General features: G+C 35.0%; 1 protein-coding gene across 3 annotated transcripts in view; it reads left to right on the top strand.

The window, feature by feature from the left end:
• LOC141292217 (rho GTPase-activating protein 26-like) overlaps positions 1-20,636 on the top strand; it is a 140,233-nt gene that overhangs the window by 67,094 nt on the left and 52,503 nt on the right. For all 3 annotated transcript variants that reach the window (XM_073824191.1, XM_073824192.1, XM_073824190.1), the window contains exons 5-13: positions 637-738; positions 921-1,031; positions 1,164-1,268; positions 2,905-3,034; positions 5,520-5,620; positions 13,030-13,124; positions 16,820-16,898; positions 20,394-20,430; positions 20,547-20,612. In XM_073824191.1, coding sequence (XP_073680292.1) covers positions 637-738; positions 921-1,031; positions 1,164-1,268; positions 2,905-3,034; positions 5,520-5,620; positions 13,030-13,124; positions 16,820-16,898; positions 20,394-20,430; positions 20,547-20,612 — 826 coding nt within the window. The remainder of the gene's footprint in view (positions 1-636; positions 739-920; positions 1,032-1,163; positions 1,269-2,904; positions 3,035-5,519; positions 5,621-13,029; positions 13,125-16,819; positions 16,899-20,393; positions 20,431-20,546; positions 20,613-20,636) is intronic.

Raw genomic sequence — 20,636 nt, 5'->3', positions numbered from 1 at the left:
TCAAGGCAACAGAGGAGTGGCTCAAGAAGAAGCACATTAAGGTCCTGGAGTGGCCTAGTCAGTGTTCAGACCTTAATCCCATAGAAAATCTGAGGAGGGAGCTGAAGGTTCGAGTTGCCAAATGTCAGCCTCGAAACCTAAATGACTTGGAGAGAATCTGCAAAGAGGAGTAGGACAAAATCCCTCCTGAGATGTGTGCAAACCTGGTGGCCACCTACAAGAAACGTCTGACCTCTGTGGTTGCCAACAAGGGTTTGCCACCAAGTACTTATTTCACTTATTAAAATGCAAATAAATGTATAACTTTTTTAAAATGTGTTTTTCTGGATTTTTTTGTTGTTGTTCTGTCACTCACTGTTCAAATAAACATACCATTAAAATTATAGACTGAGCATTTGTTTGTCAGTGGGCAAACGTACAAAATCAGCAGGGGATCAAATAATTTGTTCTCTCACTGTAGTACTTAATATAGTTTAAATCAAGTGTATGTATTTTAAGCAGAAATGCCCACTGCAACTGCTTTCAAAATGTTAAAATAACCCATTTAAAATGTACATAGATGTGTCTATAAATACATGCAAATGTCTATATATAACGTTTTGGTTGGTGTCTCTTTAATTGATTTTTATCTCACAGGAGGCCAAAAAGAAATATGATAAAGAGACGGAGAAGTACTGTACAGTGATGGAGAAACATCTCAGTTTGTCTGCAAAGAAGAAGGAAGCCCAGCTTCATGAAGTATGTTCTGCTCTAAAGACTAAAATTGCCTTTTCGCATGCTGTTGCACTAGTATTTAATTGCAGATTTATTGAAAGGCTTGACTTCATTTTAATAGCCTCTGCTATTGTAGACGTGGACTAAAGGCTACAGACCCTCAGTTGGATTTCTTGGACATTTATGTTTTCTGTTTTTCTTAACAGGCGGATAACCAGGTGGACATCGTGAGGCAGCACTTCTATGAGGTCTCCCTGGAATATGTCTTCAAAGTGCAGGAAGTTCAGGAGAGGAAAATGTTTGAGTTTGTGGAGCCGGTAAAACTTCAGTACATTTTAATGTCATTCTTATATTATATTATATTCTGTCTTCATTGACGGCGGTTTTCCTCTTTTGTGTGTGTGTGTGTGTGTGTGTGTGTGTGTGTGTGTGTGTGTGTGTGTGTGTAGTTGCTGGCTTTTCTACAAGGTCTGTTTACATATTATCATCATGGGTACGAACTGGCCAAAGACTTCAACCATTTCAAGACAGACCTCACAATCAGCATTCAAAATGTAAGTGCATTTCTTACAACAGATCCCTTATAAATATAGATATTACAAATTAAAAGAGCAGAATTAGTTCATATTCAGACTTTAATGCATTAAGGTGCTATATGTAATTTTTGACTGTACTAAAGCATAAAAACAGTAATAAATTTGCAGATATTTTGGATACTTGTTCCAAATTACACATAATTGTTTCTTTGAAAAACATTGCTACAGTTCTGCTTTAAAATGTGTGTTCCCTGTCAGAATGTGTGTTTTTGTTTTGGTCTGTGTGACTCCGCCCACTGCCAGTTTACCCAATAGTATTTCAACACTCTGGGTTGCCAGATGTTGGAAAACAAGGCATACTGCAGCCGTAGAAGTGAGCAAACAAACTGGGTCAAAGATTGTATACTCTATCCAACCTAAAAAGCCTTGACACCCGTCTAAAAAGCTGTATGACCAGAAGCATATTAAAACACAAACAAACTGTCAGTCTGTCAACCCTTACCAAAAAAAAAGTTTACTTCAAGTTTATTTTATTAAGTATACTTAAGTAAAATTCAAGTATAGTATTAAGTATACTTTATGTAGTAAGTATACAAATATCAGTGTACTAGTAGTATACTTTTAAGTGTACTATTTCAATACTCATTGGGACTAAATTGGCCCACTTTCTAGTATATAATATAATATAGTATAATAAACTTTGAGTACACAACTAGTTTACGTCTATGTTTTCAGTTTGTACTGCGAGTATACTAAAAGTGAACTTTTAGGTATACTGATAGTTTACTAATTAAATACTTTTTATACTTTGGAGTATAGTCTCAGTAACCTACTAGTTTGGTAGTTTTATACTCGTAAGTTTTCTTTAAGTGAACTTTACATCATTTATTAAGTATACTACTATTACAGTAGATTACATGTGGAAGCATGTTGTTTCAGTTTCTTCACTTGTGTTTTGAAAATTCTGTACAAAAGATGTGTAATAGTGCCCCTGTATAACAATAAAAACAGATTCTCAGAGCACAAGTTTAGCTCAAATATAATTAGATTTTTCTAAGTATAAGTCAAGTATACTTAAATGTCATTTTAAGTATATTTCTGAGAAGTATACAATGCACATTTCTGAGAAGTCCAAAAAGGAAAACTTAAAGTATACTTTCCTATTTTTAGTTTAATAGAAGTATACTAATAGCACACTTGAATAAGCTTTTTTTTCATAAGGGAACACTCCTTCATCAAGTCTGAGGAAATGACTGCAGTACCCATTTCAACCACTAGCTGTCTATTACATATTGCACCTTTAAGTAAATACAAGTAAATCATCATGTCTTGTTCTGAGAAGTCCAGTCTTTTAGTTCTGGATGAGTGTATGTTCACTGTCTAGAAACATGACTCAAACCCAGCCCCTGATGAATGCAGTTAATATCAGTTTGCCAAAATGCATTGCACATACACTAACAACTGCCATAAAACTAGCCACTTTACAATGAGCCTGGTCATTGATCTGTGATATTTAAAGAGTGCAGTAGTTTCACGGGAGTATATTCCAGTGCAGAGTTTTTCCAGTGAGTGGCAAGTTTTCACAAGCATTCTTGAATCTTCATATCTTTTGGAACATTCACCTTCTCCTTTAACTGTCTTTGTGGTATTTCAGACGCGGAATCGGTTCGAGAGCACACGATCAGAGGTGGAATGTTTGATGAAGAAGATGAAGGAAAACCCACACGAACATAAGAGCATCAGTGCGCACACAATGGAGGGATATCTGTTTGTGCAAGAGAAACGTAAGTTCTGTTTTCTAAGACACAACTGATCACACTGGCTTGTGGCCACTGTAGAGGTTAGTGTGTTTGTTGTGTGTGTGTGTGTGTGTGTGTGTGTGTGTGTGTGTGTGTGTGTGTGTGTGTGTGTACCCACAATCCTAAATGGCAAGCCAACATTCAGAGAAGTCTCTGTTCACATCAACATAGAAGTTGTGGCAAAACAGCTCAGCTTACCCACTACCATGAAGCACTATGAATGTTGTCATTGAATGTCATTATTCTCCCTGCATTCTATTGTATATTTGTATATATCTGATTATTTTGCAATATTATTGGCTAAGTTTACACTGCAGGAAAATGTGGCTGAAATCCATTTTTTGCTCATTAGTGATATGTTATATACAGTTGAGGTCAAAAGTTTACACCCCCTTTCAGAATCTGCCAAAATGTTAATTATTTCACCAAAATAAGAGGGATCATACAAAATTCATGTTATATTTTTATTTTTGTACTGACCTGAATAATATATTTTACAGTTGATAGGTGTTCATGAGTCTTTTGTTTGTCCTGAACAGTTAAACTGCCTTTTTCTTCAGAAATTTTCGCATATTTATTTTTATTTAGAATGGCTACAGAAGACAATTACATGTTTCCCAGAAGACAAAATAAGTTCAATTTACCCTGATCTTCAAATTCCAAAAGTTTTCACCCCCGCCTCTTAATGCAAGTTTTCTGAAGAACAGAAGGTAGTTTAACTGTTTCGGAAAACAAGGGACTCATGAACAACTATCACTAAACAAAAAAACACAGTTGTGGATCATTTAGGTAAAATAACAGTATTAAGAATCAAGTGTATGTAAACTTTTGAACATTCATTTTTATAAATTCATTATTATAATTTTCTCTTGTGGACTATGTAAATGTGTCTATGTGAAATATCTTATTCAGGTCAGTACTAAATAAACAATAACATGCATTCTGTGTGATCCTTCTTATTTTGGTAAAATAATTTATATTTTCTTGTTTTTTCAGAAAACAAGAAAATAATTTTTACTCGTCATAAAATTCTTGATTTAAACATTTTTAGACAGTTACGAAGGTTGTCATTGGAGAGACAATGAGGTGTTGTTTTATGGTGTATTACAGAGACAGTGAACGGTGGGCAGTATGCTTTTAATATAGTAAATATAGAAGAAATATGTCATTTATATGTGCCAAACTTCTTGCTGCCAACTGGTGGCGCTATGCCTATAATTGATTATTAGCATGGAGATGTGTTCAGACCAGCACTTTTATTAAACATATGAAGTTTGGTCCGGATTGAAATTGGTATGTTTGAGTTAGTGTAAGACATGACATATCCTGCTGCCAACAGGTGGCGCTATGATTATATCTGAATATTGGCCTTTAGGTGTCTTCAGGCCAGGACTCTTACCAAACCTGTGAAATTTGGTGCAGATTGGACATTGCATGTTCAAGTTAGTGTAACACAAGCCATTTCCTGTTGCCAGCAGGTGGTGCTATGATTATAACAGAATATTGGCCTTCAGATGTGTTCAGGCCAAGACTTGTGTGAAGTTTGAGGCCTTTAGATTAGACTGACCAAATTTGGTGTTGATCTGCATAAATCTCTAGCAGTTCGTTAATGTATGACGCCTGAAAATCGCAAAAATAACACAAAATTTGATAACTGACTTCCTGTTGGGTTTCGGATTTTGCTCCAAGAGACTTTTTTGTAGGTATTGGTATGTTACATGTGTGTACCAATTTTCGTGTATGTACGTGAGGCGTAGCTCAAAGCGCACTCCGCAAATCCTGCACTATATTGAGTTTGATAGAAAATCTGTGCATAGAAAGGGCACGCAAAATAAGTCTTCATTAATTGATTTTATGGCCCTATAATCATAATTTGTGTGAAAAGGAATAACGGTTTTTGGTGTTTTACTGCCTTAAGAGTTCATTTCAGCTGGAAAATGCACTGCATTGAACGTATAGTTACATTTTTTTACAAGTTTTACAAAAACATATAGAGTCATGTTTTTGCATTGAACCTGGGTTGGTATTTCATGGCTTTGAGCTCTTTACTGAATTTTTTTTTTTTTAATCCTTATTAAGAAATGAATAACCAAAAAAGTCGAAAAAAATGTGCGCAGCTGTTTTGCTCTTGCACAGTGTTACATTACATTTTACTTCACCTTGTTTTTTGTTTTGTTTTTTACTTCTTTTCACAATTGTTTCAATGTTTCACATAACCAAAGCCTTCAAAGAGTTTACCATATTTGTGATCCTGGACCACAAAAAAAGTCATAAGGGTAATTTTTGCATAAAAATCAAAATACTGGGATAATCACCTTTAAAGTTGTCCAAATGGCATTCTTAGCAATGCATATAATCAAAAATTAAGTTTTGTTATATTTACAGTAGGACATTTAATTGTTAAATTAACAATCCATTTGCTGTTTATCTGTCTTTTTCTTACACGTCTCCCTGTTTTATACCAAACCAGGTTCCTTTGTGTCTACATGGGTGAAGTACTACTGCATCTATCACCGAGAGCCCAAACGCATGACCATGTTGCTGTTTGATCAGAAGTCTGGGGGCAAAAATGTAAGTAGTTCTTTTTTCTCTTTCTCTGTTACATATAATCCCTTTCGCACCCTTTCACTCAACAGTATGTGTAACCTTTGGATTGGAGAGTGGATGCTGGCACAGGCCACGCGTTTGTTCCCCATGCTGGCATTGACAAGACTCTGATCTTGGCACGAGTATCGCATCGTTGAGCTGGCACCAGTGTCGCCACTTGGCTCTGTGCCCGTCCCGCTCTCCACAGCCACACACGCAGGGTCAATAGGATGGCTCTCGCACCAGGGACTGCATGCGGCCTGATTACATTCTGACCACACACTTCCACCCTGCTGCTAAACGCACAAACCTGCCAATCGCAGAAGAAAAGCAAATAGAAAACAGCTTTTATTGTGAATATAAATTGGATACAGAGTCATATTGTTACTCAATTTGCATGGTTTATGTTATTGCTGACATATTTACATAGAAAGGCACAATCTGTTGAGACAAAAACATTTTAATTTAATATGGGAAAATTTGAGGCTTAAAAATAGCTTTCAATTCTTGAGTGGGAATGTGAATTGCAGCCCAGGAAGAGCAATTTGCTGAACTGCAGTTTAAAAAAAAAAAAACTAAACAACTGAGGAATTATATTAGCCCAAAACAAAATTATATATATAATTTTGTGTTGGGCTAATTTTTAAGCCTCAATTTTCCCATATTATATATATATATATATATATATATATATATATATATATATATATATATATATATATATATAAAGGTATATATATATTAGGGTTGTCAGTCGAGCACATTTTTTATCTAATTAATTACATGATGTTTCAATTAATTAATCTAAATAACTGCAAAATAAATTTTACTGTGGAAATACCCACATAAAGATTTTGTGGTAAATGAGAAAGTATCAGTAGACATTACAAATTGTAGCTTTAGAAAGAAATATTTGATTTGATTCAACATAGAATTGATTACACATAAACATTTAGGCCTAACGTAAACTATGGAACATAAAAGAAGATAATTTGAGAAACATCTTAGTATTTTTCGTTCATATGATAAAGGTTCATTGGTAACCAAAACAGCTTTGTTACCAACAGTCTTCAAAAGTACAAGTATTTTAAAAGAAAGGTTTGAAATGACATGAGGGTGAGTAAATACTGACAGAATTAAAAATTTTTGGGTGACGTATCCCTTCAATGTTTTTATTTTTTATTTTTTTTAAATGAAATGATACTCTAAATAAAAATAAAAAAAACTAACCTGCCAGCAAGTGGTGGTGAATGTCTTTACGATTCAATAATTTGATTAATTCAAATGGCTGATTCATTCAGGAATAGAGTAAATTTCTCTCTTTATAAATGGGCTTTTGAGTCATTGGTTCACACAATTCATTCAAAATGCGAATTCATTCAAAAGCTAAACACTGCTGGGTTGCTCAGAGACGCACAACAAACTGCTATGGCTTCAAAGGTTTGTGTTTAAAATATAACACAATATCAACTTCTTATTTACTGAACTGTTGTATAAAAATTACATTTAAGCTTGTGATAAATCAATATAAAATCAGCACTAGCATCAAATTGCTCTTGCTGCTGTGTCATATCATGTGATATATATAAATATGAGACAAACAACATACAGGGGCATTTTTTCAGCAATAACATGAATTTTAGGGCATAACTGCATTTGTGGAGTTGTTGTTCTGTGTCATATTTGTCAACAGTCAATTACATGAAACATAAGATGACGTACAGGTCTGGGGGCAGGGACAGTGCATTAACTGCATTAAAATATTTTAATCACGTTATTTTTTTTTTCCCCTTATATGTGTATATTAAGGTGATGCCCCTTTTTACAAGATTTAATATATGTCTCAGGTGTCCCCAATGTGTCTGTGAAGTATCAGCTCAAAATACTCCACTGATCATTTATTATCATTTATTATTGTTAAACACGCTGTTTTCATGCATGTCTACTTAAATGCAAATGAGCTGCTGCTCCCTGCCCCCTTTTCCACATACTCTGCCAAAAAACGTCTGTTGGATTTTGGTTTGATTATAATGTCTATCCCACTGAAGTTCTCTTTCATGTGTTATTGCGCCTTAACTGTCAAATACACACAAGTTTATGTTAAAAACACAGTCGGTTATGTCTGTGAAGGTTATGGCGTAAGAACTGGTACACCGTTGTTGCTTGTGAAAACAAAATGGGTGCAAATGTGCAGATAAGGAATGGTAATCCTAAACACATCATAGAAACTTTCACAATTTTAATTATTATTTTGTTTTCCTTTCAACCTAATGCTTATGTATTGCATGTGTGACATGTTGTCTGTTACAACAGTCATTTCAGCTCATCCTTCAGATGGTTAAAAAAAAAACATGTTTACAGGGTATAAACTAGAAATAGAGGCTTAGCAGGCAAATGGACCAGCAGGATTACAGGCAGGAATTACAAACTCTAAAAAAATATTTTTAAGCACATCAGTTGTTAGATATCAAATTGACTGCATGTTCACTAATCTTCAGTATATTTGGCATTGTATTTTCTTGAGTGAGCTGTAACTGATCAGCCACAACATTAAAACCACTCAAAGATGAAGTGAATAACGTAGAGTCACACTTTAGCTTGAGGACAAATTCTCACTATTACCTGACTGTCAACTATGACTTTTACCTCAGTAAGCCGCAAATTACCGCATATTAATAGTTATTGAAGTAGTTGTTAGATTATGTCGGTATGGAGTAGGATTAAGGGATCTAAAATGTGGTCATTAAGAATAAGCCATTAATATGTGTTTTATAAGTACTAATAAACAGCCAATATGCTAGTAATAAACAACTAGTTAAGAGTGAGAATTGGTCTCTAAACTAAAGTGCCACCAGCAGTTCTTGAATTTCAAAAATGGGCAAGCAAGATTTGATGATGACGCTTGTCTACTGCTGAAAGCATTAGAACTGGACAATGCAGCAATTGGGAAAGCATGCCTGCTCTGATGAATCATGCTTTCTTTTAGATCAGGTGAATGGCTGGGTGCATGCTTGTTATTTACCTTGGGAAGAGATGGCAGCAGGATGCACTGTGTGAAGAAGGCGAGTCAGCTGAGGCAGTGTTATGTTCTGCTGGGAAACCATGAGTCGTAATAGAATCGAAAACAACAGTGAGGAATCGATTCTTGGAATTGAATCCAATCGATTCCAGAACCAGGAATCGACATTGATTCTAAAAATTTCGGAACCGAACAGCCCTAGTCACATGGACTATTTTGTCTATGTCCATGTGACCTTTCTGGGCCTTGAACAGTTGCATTGCTGTATATGCTGGGAAAAGCTCTCAGATTTCATCAAAAATATCTTAATTTGCGTTCTGAAGATGAGTGACGGTTTTACTGGTTTGGAACAACATGAAGGTGAGTGCTTAGATTTGGCTCAGGTCCTTTTTTAATGCAAGTCTATGGCAATTATCTGCCATTCTTGGCCTCACCTCTTCACCTCTCAAGCTCTGTCAGCTTGGATAGGGTTTGGCAGACATTTGATTGGGTTGAAGCCCAGGCTATGGCTGGGCCACTCAAGGACATTCACAGAGTTGTCTATAAGCCACTCTTGCTGTGTGCTTAGGGTCATTGTCCTGTTGGAAGGTAAACCCAATCTGAGGTTCTGAATGCTCTGGACTGGGTTTTCAATAAGCCTCTCTCAATATTTTGGTGTATTGAGCTTTTCTTCTACTCTGACGAGTCCCTCAGTCCCTGCCACGGGATAACAGCCCCACAACATGAGGCTGCTACCACCACACTTTACTTTTCACGATGGTACTCTGCAGGTGATGAGCAGTGCCTGGTTTCCTTCATGTTTGTTATTTACCTTGGGAAGAGATGGCAGCAGGATGCACTATGTGAAGAAGGCGAGTCAGCTGAGGCAGTGTTATGTTCTGCTGGGAAACCATGAGTCATGGCAATCATGTGGATGTTACTTTGACACATACTACCTACCTAAAGATTGTACACCCCTTTATGGCAGTAGTGTTTCCTAATGAAGAGTTCACGGTGTTGTCTTAGCTTCCAAATTTCCTAGATCTCAATCCGATTGAGCATCTATGGGATGTGCTTGATCCATGAAGAGCCCCCACCTTGCAACTTGAAGGACTTAAAGGATCTGCTGCTAATGTCTTAGTGCCAGAGACCAAAGTACACATTCAGATGTCTTGTGGAGTTCATGCATTGACAAATCAGTTCTATTTTGGCTGCGTAAGGGACCTACATGATATTAGGCAGGTGGTTTTAATGCTGTGGCTGATCAGTGTATAGAGTTTTAAAGGGAAAGTTCACCCAAACACGAAAATTCTGTCATTAATTGACCATATACACTGAGCGTTCTTTAGAACTTCCGCATAATGATAAGCCAGCTTGTAAACATCCGCTGAAGCTCATTTTATATGTGCTATATATAGGTGGACACTCTTGAGACTCCTCTACTGCCTCGTTCTTATCAGAAACTGAGAAAAATAATAATTGCAACATCGTAAATAATAATAGCGACATAAACATTCATGTTATTTGTGTTTAGGCTAACGTTAGGTAGCTACTGATAGGCCTACTTCTTCTACTACTACTACCTACTACTAAGTCTCTTAGTCGTATTCTTGATAATCAGTAACTTGCCTTTATAGTCATGAACATATTTTTAAAATCTTGTAATATTTTAAATCCTTTATTATGTTTCAACTCCACAGCTGTGCAATAAAATTCATTTCAAAGATTTACTTTTCAATCATAAAGACCACATGGGAAAAAAATGTCTTTTCATGGAAAACGTCTTTTTTGACATGAAATTACCAATATAACCTTAAAATGGCAGCAGAGGATCAATCATTGGCTGCAGCCGCCATTTCGACTCCCTAGTTTTTTTCAAGATGACGTTGCTTTTAAATTTATTATAAAATTACTATTATAATAAATTGTAGTACTTTTACTGCACTGAAGTATACAGTATAGCAAGTGCAGAAAGTCATTAAATAAATGATTAAGCTCAGACACACACAGCCTATGAGGGTGAATTATTTAAATATTATGTATTGCCCACTACAAATTAAATGTTAATGGTATAAGAATTAAATAATGCACTCAATATGAATCTATATGAATTTGAAATGTTTTATGTAATTTAATAACTACGTCTTTTAAGCTTTATCTTGAACTGTAAAAGCTATTAAATATATATTTAACCAACACAAAAACCAGAAAAATCGTAATTTTAAAAATGAAGCTTTATATTATGAGAAGGCAACTTTCTATGACCTTTACATCCTGCAGTCATTGCGAAATTAGCTTCTTCCAATCTAAAAAAAAAAAACAAGAGTCGAAATAGAATCGAAAACAACAGTGAGGAATCGATTCTTGGAATTGAATCCAATCGATTCCAGAACCAGGAATCGACATTGATTCTAAAAAAATTCGGAACCGAACAGCCCTAGTCACATGGACTATTTTGTCTATGTCCATGTGACCTTTCTGGGCCTTGAACAGTTGCATTGCTGTATATGCTGGGCAAAGCTCTCAGATTTCATCAAAAATATCTTAAGTTTGCGTTCCGAAGATGAGTGACGGTTTTACTGGTTTGGAACAACATGAAGGTGAGTGCTTAGATTTGGCTCAGGTCCTTCTTTTAATGCAAGTCTATGGCAATTATCTGCCATTCTTGGCCTCACCTCTTCACCTCTCAAGCTCTGTCAGCTTGGATAGGGTTTGGCAGACATTTGATTGGGTTGAAGCCCAGGCTATGGCTGGGCCACTCAAGGACATTCACAGAGTTGTCTATAAGCCACTCTTGCTGTGTGCTTAGGGTCATTGTCCTGTTGGAAGGTAAACCCAATCTGAGGTTCTGAATGCTCTGGACTGGGTTTTCAATAAGCCTCTCTCAATATTTTGGTGTATTGAGCTTTTCTTCTACTCTGACGAGTCCCTCAGTCCCTGCCACGGGATAACAGCCCCACAAGATGAGGCTGTTACCACCACACTTTACTTTTCACGATGGTACTCTGCAGGTGATGAGCAGTGCCTGGTTTCCTTCAAACATGATGCTCGGAATTGAGGTTCTTCAGACCAGAGAATCTTGTTTTTCACAGTCTGAGGGTCCTTTAGATGTTTTTTTTTTTGCAAATTCCAAGTGTGTTTTCATGTGTCTTCACTGAGGAGAGGATTGAGTCTTGCCACACCACCATAAAGCCCAGATCAGCGGAGTGTTGTAGTGATGTTTGTCCTTCTGTAAGTTTCTCCTATCTGCATATATGATCATGGAGCTCAACTGGAGTGATCAGCAGGTTCTTGGTCACCACTCTAGCCAAGGCCGTTCTTCATCAATTGCTCAGTTTGGCCAGGAGGCTAACTCTAGGAAGAGTTGTGGTTGTTTCAAACTCCCTCAATTAAGGGTAACGGAGACTACATGCTTTTGTGAACCTTCAATGCAGCAGAATTTTTTCTGAAGACGTGTAGCTGTTTTTTTTACCTCACGGCTTGGTTTTTGCTCTAATATTTGCTCTAATTCTTTCCAAATTATACCCATTCATTTGAATTTGCCACAGGTTAACTTTACTAAAAGTGTAGTAACATCTACAAGCAATATGAATGCTCCTGAGATAAATGCCCCAACTGTCCCAAACAAGGGTATGAATACTTATGCAATTGAATCATTTAAGTTTTTAATTTTTTAATACATTTGCAAAGGTGTTAAAAACCTGCTTTTCGCTTTGCCATTATGGTGTATGGAGTGTAGATTGATGTGGGGAAAATGTAACAGTTTCAACATACAGTAAGGCAGCAACAACAAAATGTGAAAAAAAAATAAAGGGGTATGAATACTTTTGCATGGCACTGTATATGCAGTCTTGTAGACTTATGGTGGACTAGATTGTGGAGTCCCATACTCACAGGGATGTGAGATGTGAGCATTGCATTCTGTAAGCATACCCAGTTGGTGTACCTAGTCTTTGCGCTATCACCTTTTCTGCAATGTGAAGAGAGAAGAAAAACTAGAGAGAAGCTACTTAGCAGAGTGGTGTGTTAGAAACAATTAGACTGTAAGTGACGAGGTCACTGAAGGAGAGAACGACAGCGCTTTGGTAATGAACTCCAGAGGCATGTGTGCAATGTGTTGCTAGTCAGTAAAGGAGTTGTGAAGTGTTGGAATAAAAATAGCTGACTGCATTTGAACACCCATTCCTTGGCCACACTTTGCAAGAAGATAGGGAGTAACCTGAGACTTTATCGTTCATTTATATAATCATTTATGTGATGACAGTGTAGTTGGTAAATATAGAACATCTGCTCGCATTTTCCTGTCCACCGTCCAGGCTCACATAAAAAATCAAAGTCGAGAAATAGTGAAAATGTGGCGCTAAAATTTGAGCCTATATATTTTTTTTTTCTTCAGGGAGATGAGGACAGCTTTACGCTCAAATCCTGCACCAGAAGGAAAACGGACTCCATCGAGAAGAGGTTCTGTTTTGATGTTGAAGCCGTGGACCGGTGAGTCGACTGTCTGCATAGCTGCCACCAGATGGCGCTTTGGTCCACGTAAAACATCCAGCGGGAGACACACTTCCTGGCTGCTGCTCAGGAAAGGGGGTGGATTTTAACTAGGTCTGCCAGGCATGAAGAGAGTACACTGTAGATAGCTTCGACCTGTCATAACTGTTGCAGTAACTAAGAGAAGAGAGAGATAAAATGGCCATCTTATGGGCTGAAAGCAGGGAAAGCAGGGAAAGGGAGCTGATTACTTTACACTTAACCTTTTGGCCAAAAGATGCTCTAAGCCCTCATGATACAGTGTTGCAATGATGGGCAGTAGTCCACATCACGCTTTGCACATTGCAAAAACAAAAAAACAACACAAAAAAAAAAAAAACATATATTATATTATATTATATTATATTTTACTATATTTTAATCTTGCTTCCCACATAATAAGATTTATTTCCAGATAATTCATCTTAAATTATTATTTTTTCTTTCCCTACTAAGATAACCAATTTCTGTAAAAATTGCATTTGAAACAAGTATGGTAAAAAGTAAAATAAATAAATTTAATTGTAATTCAGGATAAATTACTGGTCAAAGGTTTACCAAGGTTTACCAAAGGTTTATATATTACAAAATGTTTCTATTTCATGTAAATACAATTCTTTTGAACTTTTTTCATCAAAAAATTCTGAAAAATAAACAAACAAATAAATAAGTAAATGTTAAAAAAATATATAATAACAAGAACCAATATTAATAACTGAGCAAAAGTAATGTTAATAATGACAATATTAATAATGACAATAATATAGCACTAAAAAAATTAATTTATTAACTTAAATATTTTAAAGTTTAATTTTTTATATATATATATATTTTGGTAAAAATATTTTCTCACAAAAAAAAAAAAAAAAAAAAAATACTGGAAAAAGAGAATAAAAACACATTAAATTCTATTTTATCCTATTGTATCTGACCAGCAGTAAATAGTTTCTAAAAGTATTTTATTTTATTTTATTTATAATTTAAAATTTTTATTTATTTATTTTTATTTTATTGTTTAACTAAAAATAATTACTGGAAAAAGAGAATAGAGAAAAAAAAAACACATTAAATCCTATTTTATCATGTACACCTGATACAAAGCAAATTGGCATGTGGTAAAATTTTATTTCATTTTATTTTATTTTTTCACTAAAAAGATTTTACTGGAAAAAGAGAACAAAAAACACATTAAATCCTGTTTTATCCTGATACAAAGCAAAATTCTTTAAAAAAAATTGTCTTAATAAAAATGTAGCCAGATTTTCAGAAAATATATGACACTATGAATGGTCAGATTCAGATTTAGGTGTTTTAAGTGTGTATGTCCCAACGTTATATAAAAAATGTGCAATACACTAGACAGAATATATAGTGTTTTTACTTGAAAATGCTTATCAAAATATTATTTAAAAAGAACAATTTAGAAACTAATAATCATTAAGAATGAGGTAATGTTATGTGGTGTCTATAAATGTCTCCAAATCCACTTATTTTACTTATGTTTGAATCATTACCGATGTGTCATAATGAACTTGGAAAATCTTCTAGTTTTCCACCTTTTTCTTTCCACATCAACAGCCACTCTCAAGTGGTGTAAAAGAAAGTGTCTTGTAGTTATGTGAACACTTAAGTAATTACTATGGTAACCAATGTAGATATACCAGATACTGATGACGTTATTTGAACAACTGGAGTCATATTTCATGAATTTCAAAATCACAGTGCAGACAGTCTTTTAACAGTTCAGTGCTTTGATAAAACCCCTCTCTTACTAAGCAAAAACCTTTCTCTGATTCAGCATAGAGCAATATAATAGCCAGTTTACTGTGTTGTGTGTGTTGGAAAACCTCTTAATATTTCAGTATGGCAGCTCTATCAGTAAATCAGTAGCACGCACACACTCTCACACCATTAACTCGCGTGACAACTGAAGGTTAGGCCATGCCAGGTCAGGCAGAGTTATGGTAATAGAACTAGACTTGTTTAATTGAGTTTGTGGAGAGGAAAGCCTGATAGATTTACAATGTGGTAGTGCACTGCTGGTGTGGGGAAAACTGTCATTTTGTGTATGCGATGCTGTGTATGCGATGTCCTTTTTTTTTTTATTGGCAAAGCCGACATATGGGAAGGTGTTTGGATAGTGTTTTTGTGGGTTTGCAATCAGAAAAAGCAGGATGCTATTGTGAAATTGCAGTGTGTTTTGTATAAAGTACATTTGTGAATAGTTAAAGTGTGTTTCTTCAACTATGAATGCTTTCACTGCAAAAAAATGCTTTTCTTACTTAGAAGAAACTTTTTTGTCTTGTTTCCAGCCAAAATATCAAAAAAAATTCTTAAATCAAGAAGGATTTTCTAGACAAGTAAAAAATATTTTCTTGTTTTCAGAAAAAAAAAAAAAAAACAAGTCAAAATTAAGTGCGTTTTTGTTTGAAACAAGCAAATGGGGTAAGAAAAATAATCTTGTTTTCTTTTTGAAATAAGATTTTTTTTTTTGCTTACCCCTTTGGCAGATTATTTAGCTTGTTCTAAGCAAAAACTCACTTGATTTTGACTTGTTTTTTCAGAAAACAAGAAAATAATTTTTACTTTTTAATTAATTTTTACTTTACTTTTAGAAAATCCTTCTTGATTTATGAATTTTTAGATATTTTGGCCAGAAATAAGACAAAAAACCTAAGTAAGAAAAACATTTTTGCAGTGTTTGCACTGCTTTTGAAAGAATACACTTTACAAATTAAATGCAATGTTTCTGAACACTTAATTGCATTGTATTTACAATTAAATAAAAATATACTGTATTATAGTTTAAATTTATATTAAATGCAGTTAGTTGAACATTATTAAACTGAATAAAATGTCATTTAATTTAAACTAAAAGTTTAAATTAAATGACATTTTATTCAGTTTAATAATTTGAAAATATTACTTTTAAAGTGTGTAAGGAAACAATCATAAAATGTACTCTTTAAGTGCACTTTAAAGGGATAGTTCACCCAAAAATTAAAATTTTATGTTTATCTGCTTAGTGACTTTGTTTCTTCAGTAAAACACCAACAAAGATTTTTAACTCAAACCGTTGCAGTCTGTCAGTCATATAATGGCAGACAATGGGACCCACGGCTTTGACAGTCAAAAAAACATACACTGACAAAACCAAATGAAACCCTGTGGCTTGTGACGATACATTGAGGTCTTAACACACAAACAAATCGGTCTGTGCATGACACTGAACAGTATTTATATAATTTTTTACCACCACAATGTTTTTTTTTGACTCTCAAAGCCGTGGATCCCATTGACTGCCATTATATGACTGACAGACTGCAACAGTTTGAGTTAAAAATCGTCATTTGTGTTCTACCGAAGAAACAAAGTCAACTACATCTTGAGTGCCCTGAATGTAAGCAGATAAACATCAAATTTAAATTTTTGGGTGAACAATCCCTTTAAGCATACTTTTTTCACAAGGGTGGCTCTGTAGATTTTTAGGAAACTAAATTGTTCTATAACACACATGCTCACTATTTTTTTGTCCACTAACAGTGTCATACTGTAAATATACATGCATCATTAGAGAATTGTGTGTGTGTGTGTTTGCATGGATGTTGACTGTACCGTGGTGCATGCTTGTGTGTGGGCATGTGTGCATGTTTCAGGCCTGGCGTGATCACCATGCAAGCGCTGTCAGAGGAAGACCGCAGACTCTGGATGGAAGCCATGGACGGAAGAGAACCGGTACTTTATCTGAGAGATCGGAAATTTGTTTCGCTCTCAAATCTGATAGGGTTCATCTTAAGAACGTTTCACATGCTTGGCTCTGCTGTGCATCAGATAAAGTGTATTCTCATTTTGGATGCATATTCATAAGACTTATTGTGCCTTATAAATATGCATGTTAAGGCCTTTAGCCTGTGTTGTTTTTGAATGTAAATTCAGATATAGTGGTTTAGTTGAGTGTTAGCTTCGTAATTGAATTTGTAATGTATTGTAGGATGTTTTAGGCTCTGTTTCATAATCTAGTAAAATGCCTTGCTAATCTGCTACCTACATAGAGAGCATGCTAAATATAATGGATAGTTCACCCCAAAAATGTGAATTACCCCATGATTTACTCATTCTCAAGCAATCCTAGGTGTATGTGACTTTCTTCGTTCAGACGTTTTTCTTTCGGAGTTATATTTAAAAATGTCCTGGCTCTTTCTAGCTTTATAATGGACGAGAATGGCTGTTGAGATTTTGAAGTCCAATAAAGTGCATTCATCCATCATAAAAAGTACTCCATGCGGCTCCAGAGGCCTAAAGGCCTTCTGACGAGAAGTGGTGCGTTTGTGTAAGAAAAATATCCGTAATTAAAATTTTATAAACTGTAAGCATCTCCAGCTTTGTTAAGTGTCATATGTGCGTTCACGAAAGAGTGGCATTTGTTTACAGCAAAGGGAAACCAATCTCCTCTTGGCTTATATTGCAATCCTGCTTTCTTTGTGCTTTTGTGTTCTGCAGTTAGTGGAAGCTAGAGATTATGGTTCACAAAGTTGTAAATATGGATATTTTCCTTACACAAGCACATTGATTCACTTTAGGCCTTTATTAACCCTGGAGCCGTGTGGAGCACTTTTTATGATGGATGGATGCCGTTATTGGACTTCAAAATCTCAACACCCATTCACTGCCATTATAAAGCTTGGAAAAGCCAGGATATTTTTTAATATAACTCTGATTGTATTTGTTCTGAAAGAAGACGGTCATATACACTTAGGATGACTTGAGGGTGAGTAAATCATGGGGTGAAAATTATTTTGTGGTGAACTATCACTAAATAAGACCTCATTAGTTACTGATGAAGCACTCTTTAGGCAAGAACTTGAATAGTATTTATCACAAAAACCAACAGGATGAACTGATGTCAGTAGAGCTGTTGGATTAACAACATAATGCTCTTATCAGCATAGAAATACATACAGCACAGACATATTTAGGTAAATACTAAACGTTGTATTTACAGTTGAGGTCAAACGTTTACATGCAATTTGCAGAATTTGCAAAATGTTAATTATTTTACCTCAATAAGAGGGATCATACAAAATGCATGTTATTTTTTATTTAGTACTGACCCGAATAAGATATTTCACAAACAAATAAAAAAAAAAGACCCCATTCAAAAGTTTACATACACGTGATTCTTAATACTGTTAATATTAGCTTTTTTGCTCACCAACCACTGGTTTTCCAAAATTAGCATTTTCACTGACACAATTTTGTTGTTGGGAAATTACGTTTTATATGAACAAAGTTACTGCATACTAAAATGTATTTAAATTGATTTCCAGGTCTTTCTTGGCCTATTTAAAGGGCATTTTCCCTAACTGTATTAAATGCATACATCATCTTTGATTTCAAATATATATATATTATATATATATATTATATTTTATTAATAATTTCACTATATAAGACACTATGGGGCTGTAACCAGTCAAATGAAATCGGTATTAACAAAACCAATCTTTCCACTGCAGAAGAAACAGAAGAAGCTGAAGTGGCATTTAGATGCATTTACACATGTTTAATGAAGCTTAAATGTAGTATGAAAGCATTTATATGGCAAAATTGCAGTAGTATAAATTATGTTATAGGCTTGGTGTTTAAAATCATTTTTTTATATTTAAATATATGAAATGTTCAGAAAAAGCAAAGATGAGGTACTTTGAAATATGAAAGTAAACTGCCAATAAGTGGCAGCAAGTGACTGTCTTAATGAATGAGTCATTGAGTCATGCCTTAAAACAATTCGTCAGACGGCTGATTCATTCAAGAATGAAGCAAGTGTCTGTCTTTATGAATGGACCACTGAATCATTGACTCAAATGATTTATTCAGAAATGGCGAATCATTCAGTAACGAAACACAGCTGTAAGTTGCTCAGAGATAAGTGACTGCTTTGCTGTGATCTTTGTCAAGCAAAGTCAAAGCAAAAAACAGTCAACACTGACAATATTGTACTAAAATTTGTATTAACTACTCGTTTTAACTCTTGTATAAAATCAATGTCAAATTTACAGTCTTGTTTTTTAGGGAAAACTGCACTCTCATCATCTCGTCATGTTGCTTTACTTGGCTATGTGTTATATAAAAAATATGTTATAAAAAAACTACCTTTTTTTTCCGCAGTATGTTTCTTCTGTATGCAGTTGTGTTCATTTGTGTTGTTTTTCAACAAGATAATTTCATTCTCGCAGAAATGTCAGTGCTTTCCTAATTAGATGTTTTAATCAGATTATTTGTCCAGTCAGGCAAGTAAAATTCACTTTCACTTGCTCCTTCAAAAAATCCACTTGTTTAAGACAATCAAATAATGTTGAGCTCTGTTATAAAATTTTACCCGGCAAAGTAGTGGGGAGTGACCCTGTTACACTGCTGAAGTGCTGTTCAAATGCACAAAAAATGATTTTTTTAGAACAGTGGGTAGGGACTCGTGAACTTCCATCACTAAACAAAAATAAAACACACACACACAGCTGAGGATTATTCAGGTAACAAAACAGTATTAAAAATTCAAGTGTCTGTAAACTTTTGAACAAGGTCATTTTTATAAATTCAGCTATTATTTTCTCTTGTGGACTATATGTAAACATCTTTTATGTGAAATGTCTTATTCAGGTCAGTAGTAAATAAAAAATGTCATGCATTTTGACTTATTTTGGTAAAATAATTAACATTTTGCAGTTTCTGCAAGGTGTATGTAAACTTTTGACCTCAACGATGTTTGTATATTATTATCAATATTTTTCGGCCTTGAGTTACAAATCTATTTCAGTCATGAAATGGTGCAGTTCTCCTGAAAACACAGCTCCACCTGTCTAGATCTGCTACCGGATTTATCCACACAGCAGTGTGCTTAAACTGCTCTGAGGGTTGGCATGATTGTAGATCGATATAGAATAATATTATATATGTATAATCCTCAAATTTTTTGTCTTCTCAACAAAAATGCTGCATATGCTCACTAGGTTTTGGAACAGAACCATAATGTGTGCTAAATGTGTTCAGTGTGATGAAGCCCATTTAGTAAACAGATTATGCATGTAAAATAGTGCAAATGAGGCAGTGGTATTGTGTACCGTGATGGCTTCTCTGCTGGTACCACAGAATTGTACTTGTTATGAAGATGACAAGTACAGTTTTGCTCCGTGTTAACAGCCACAAGCCTGACCAAAATGTCTTGTCTCACAGGTATACACCCTGAGTCGTGACAACCAGAATGAAGCTAGTAAGTATGGTGCTCTTTCAGTTGTTTCACTTGTTTGTGGTGTATTACTGTTTGTTTTACCATGAAGTTGTATTGATGTATTTTTTGCCCCTCACCTAATATGCTTTCTACTTAAGTGGCACAGTTAGATGTCATCGGCTTCAACATTATCAAAAAATTCATCTATGCCATCGAAACCAGAGGTACGCTTCACGTCGTTTGTTAGG

Source organism: Garra rufa, chromosome 19 (genome assembly GCF_049309525.1).
Source record: "Garra rufa chromosome 19, GarRuf1.0, whole genome shotgun sequence".
In the NCBI taxonomy this organism is placed as follows: Eukaryota; Metazoa; Chordata; class Actinopteri; order Cypriniformes; family Cyprinidae; genus Garra; species Garra rufa.
The sequence above is the reverse complement of the archived record's forward strand: the minus strand, read 5'-3'. Positions and strand labels throughout refer to the sequence as shown.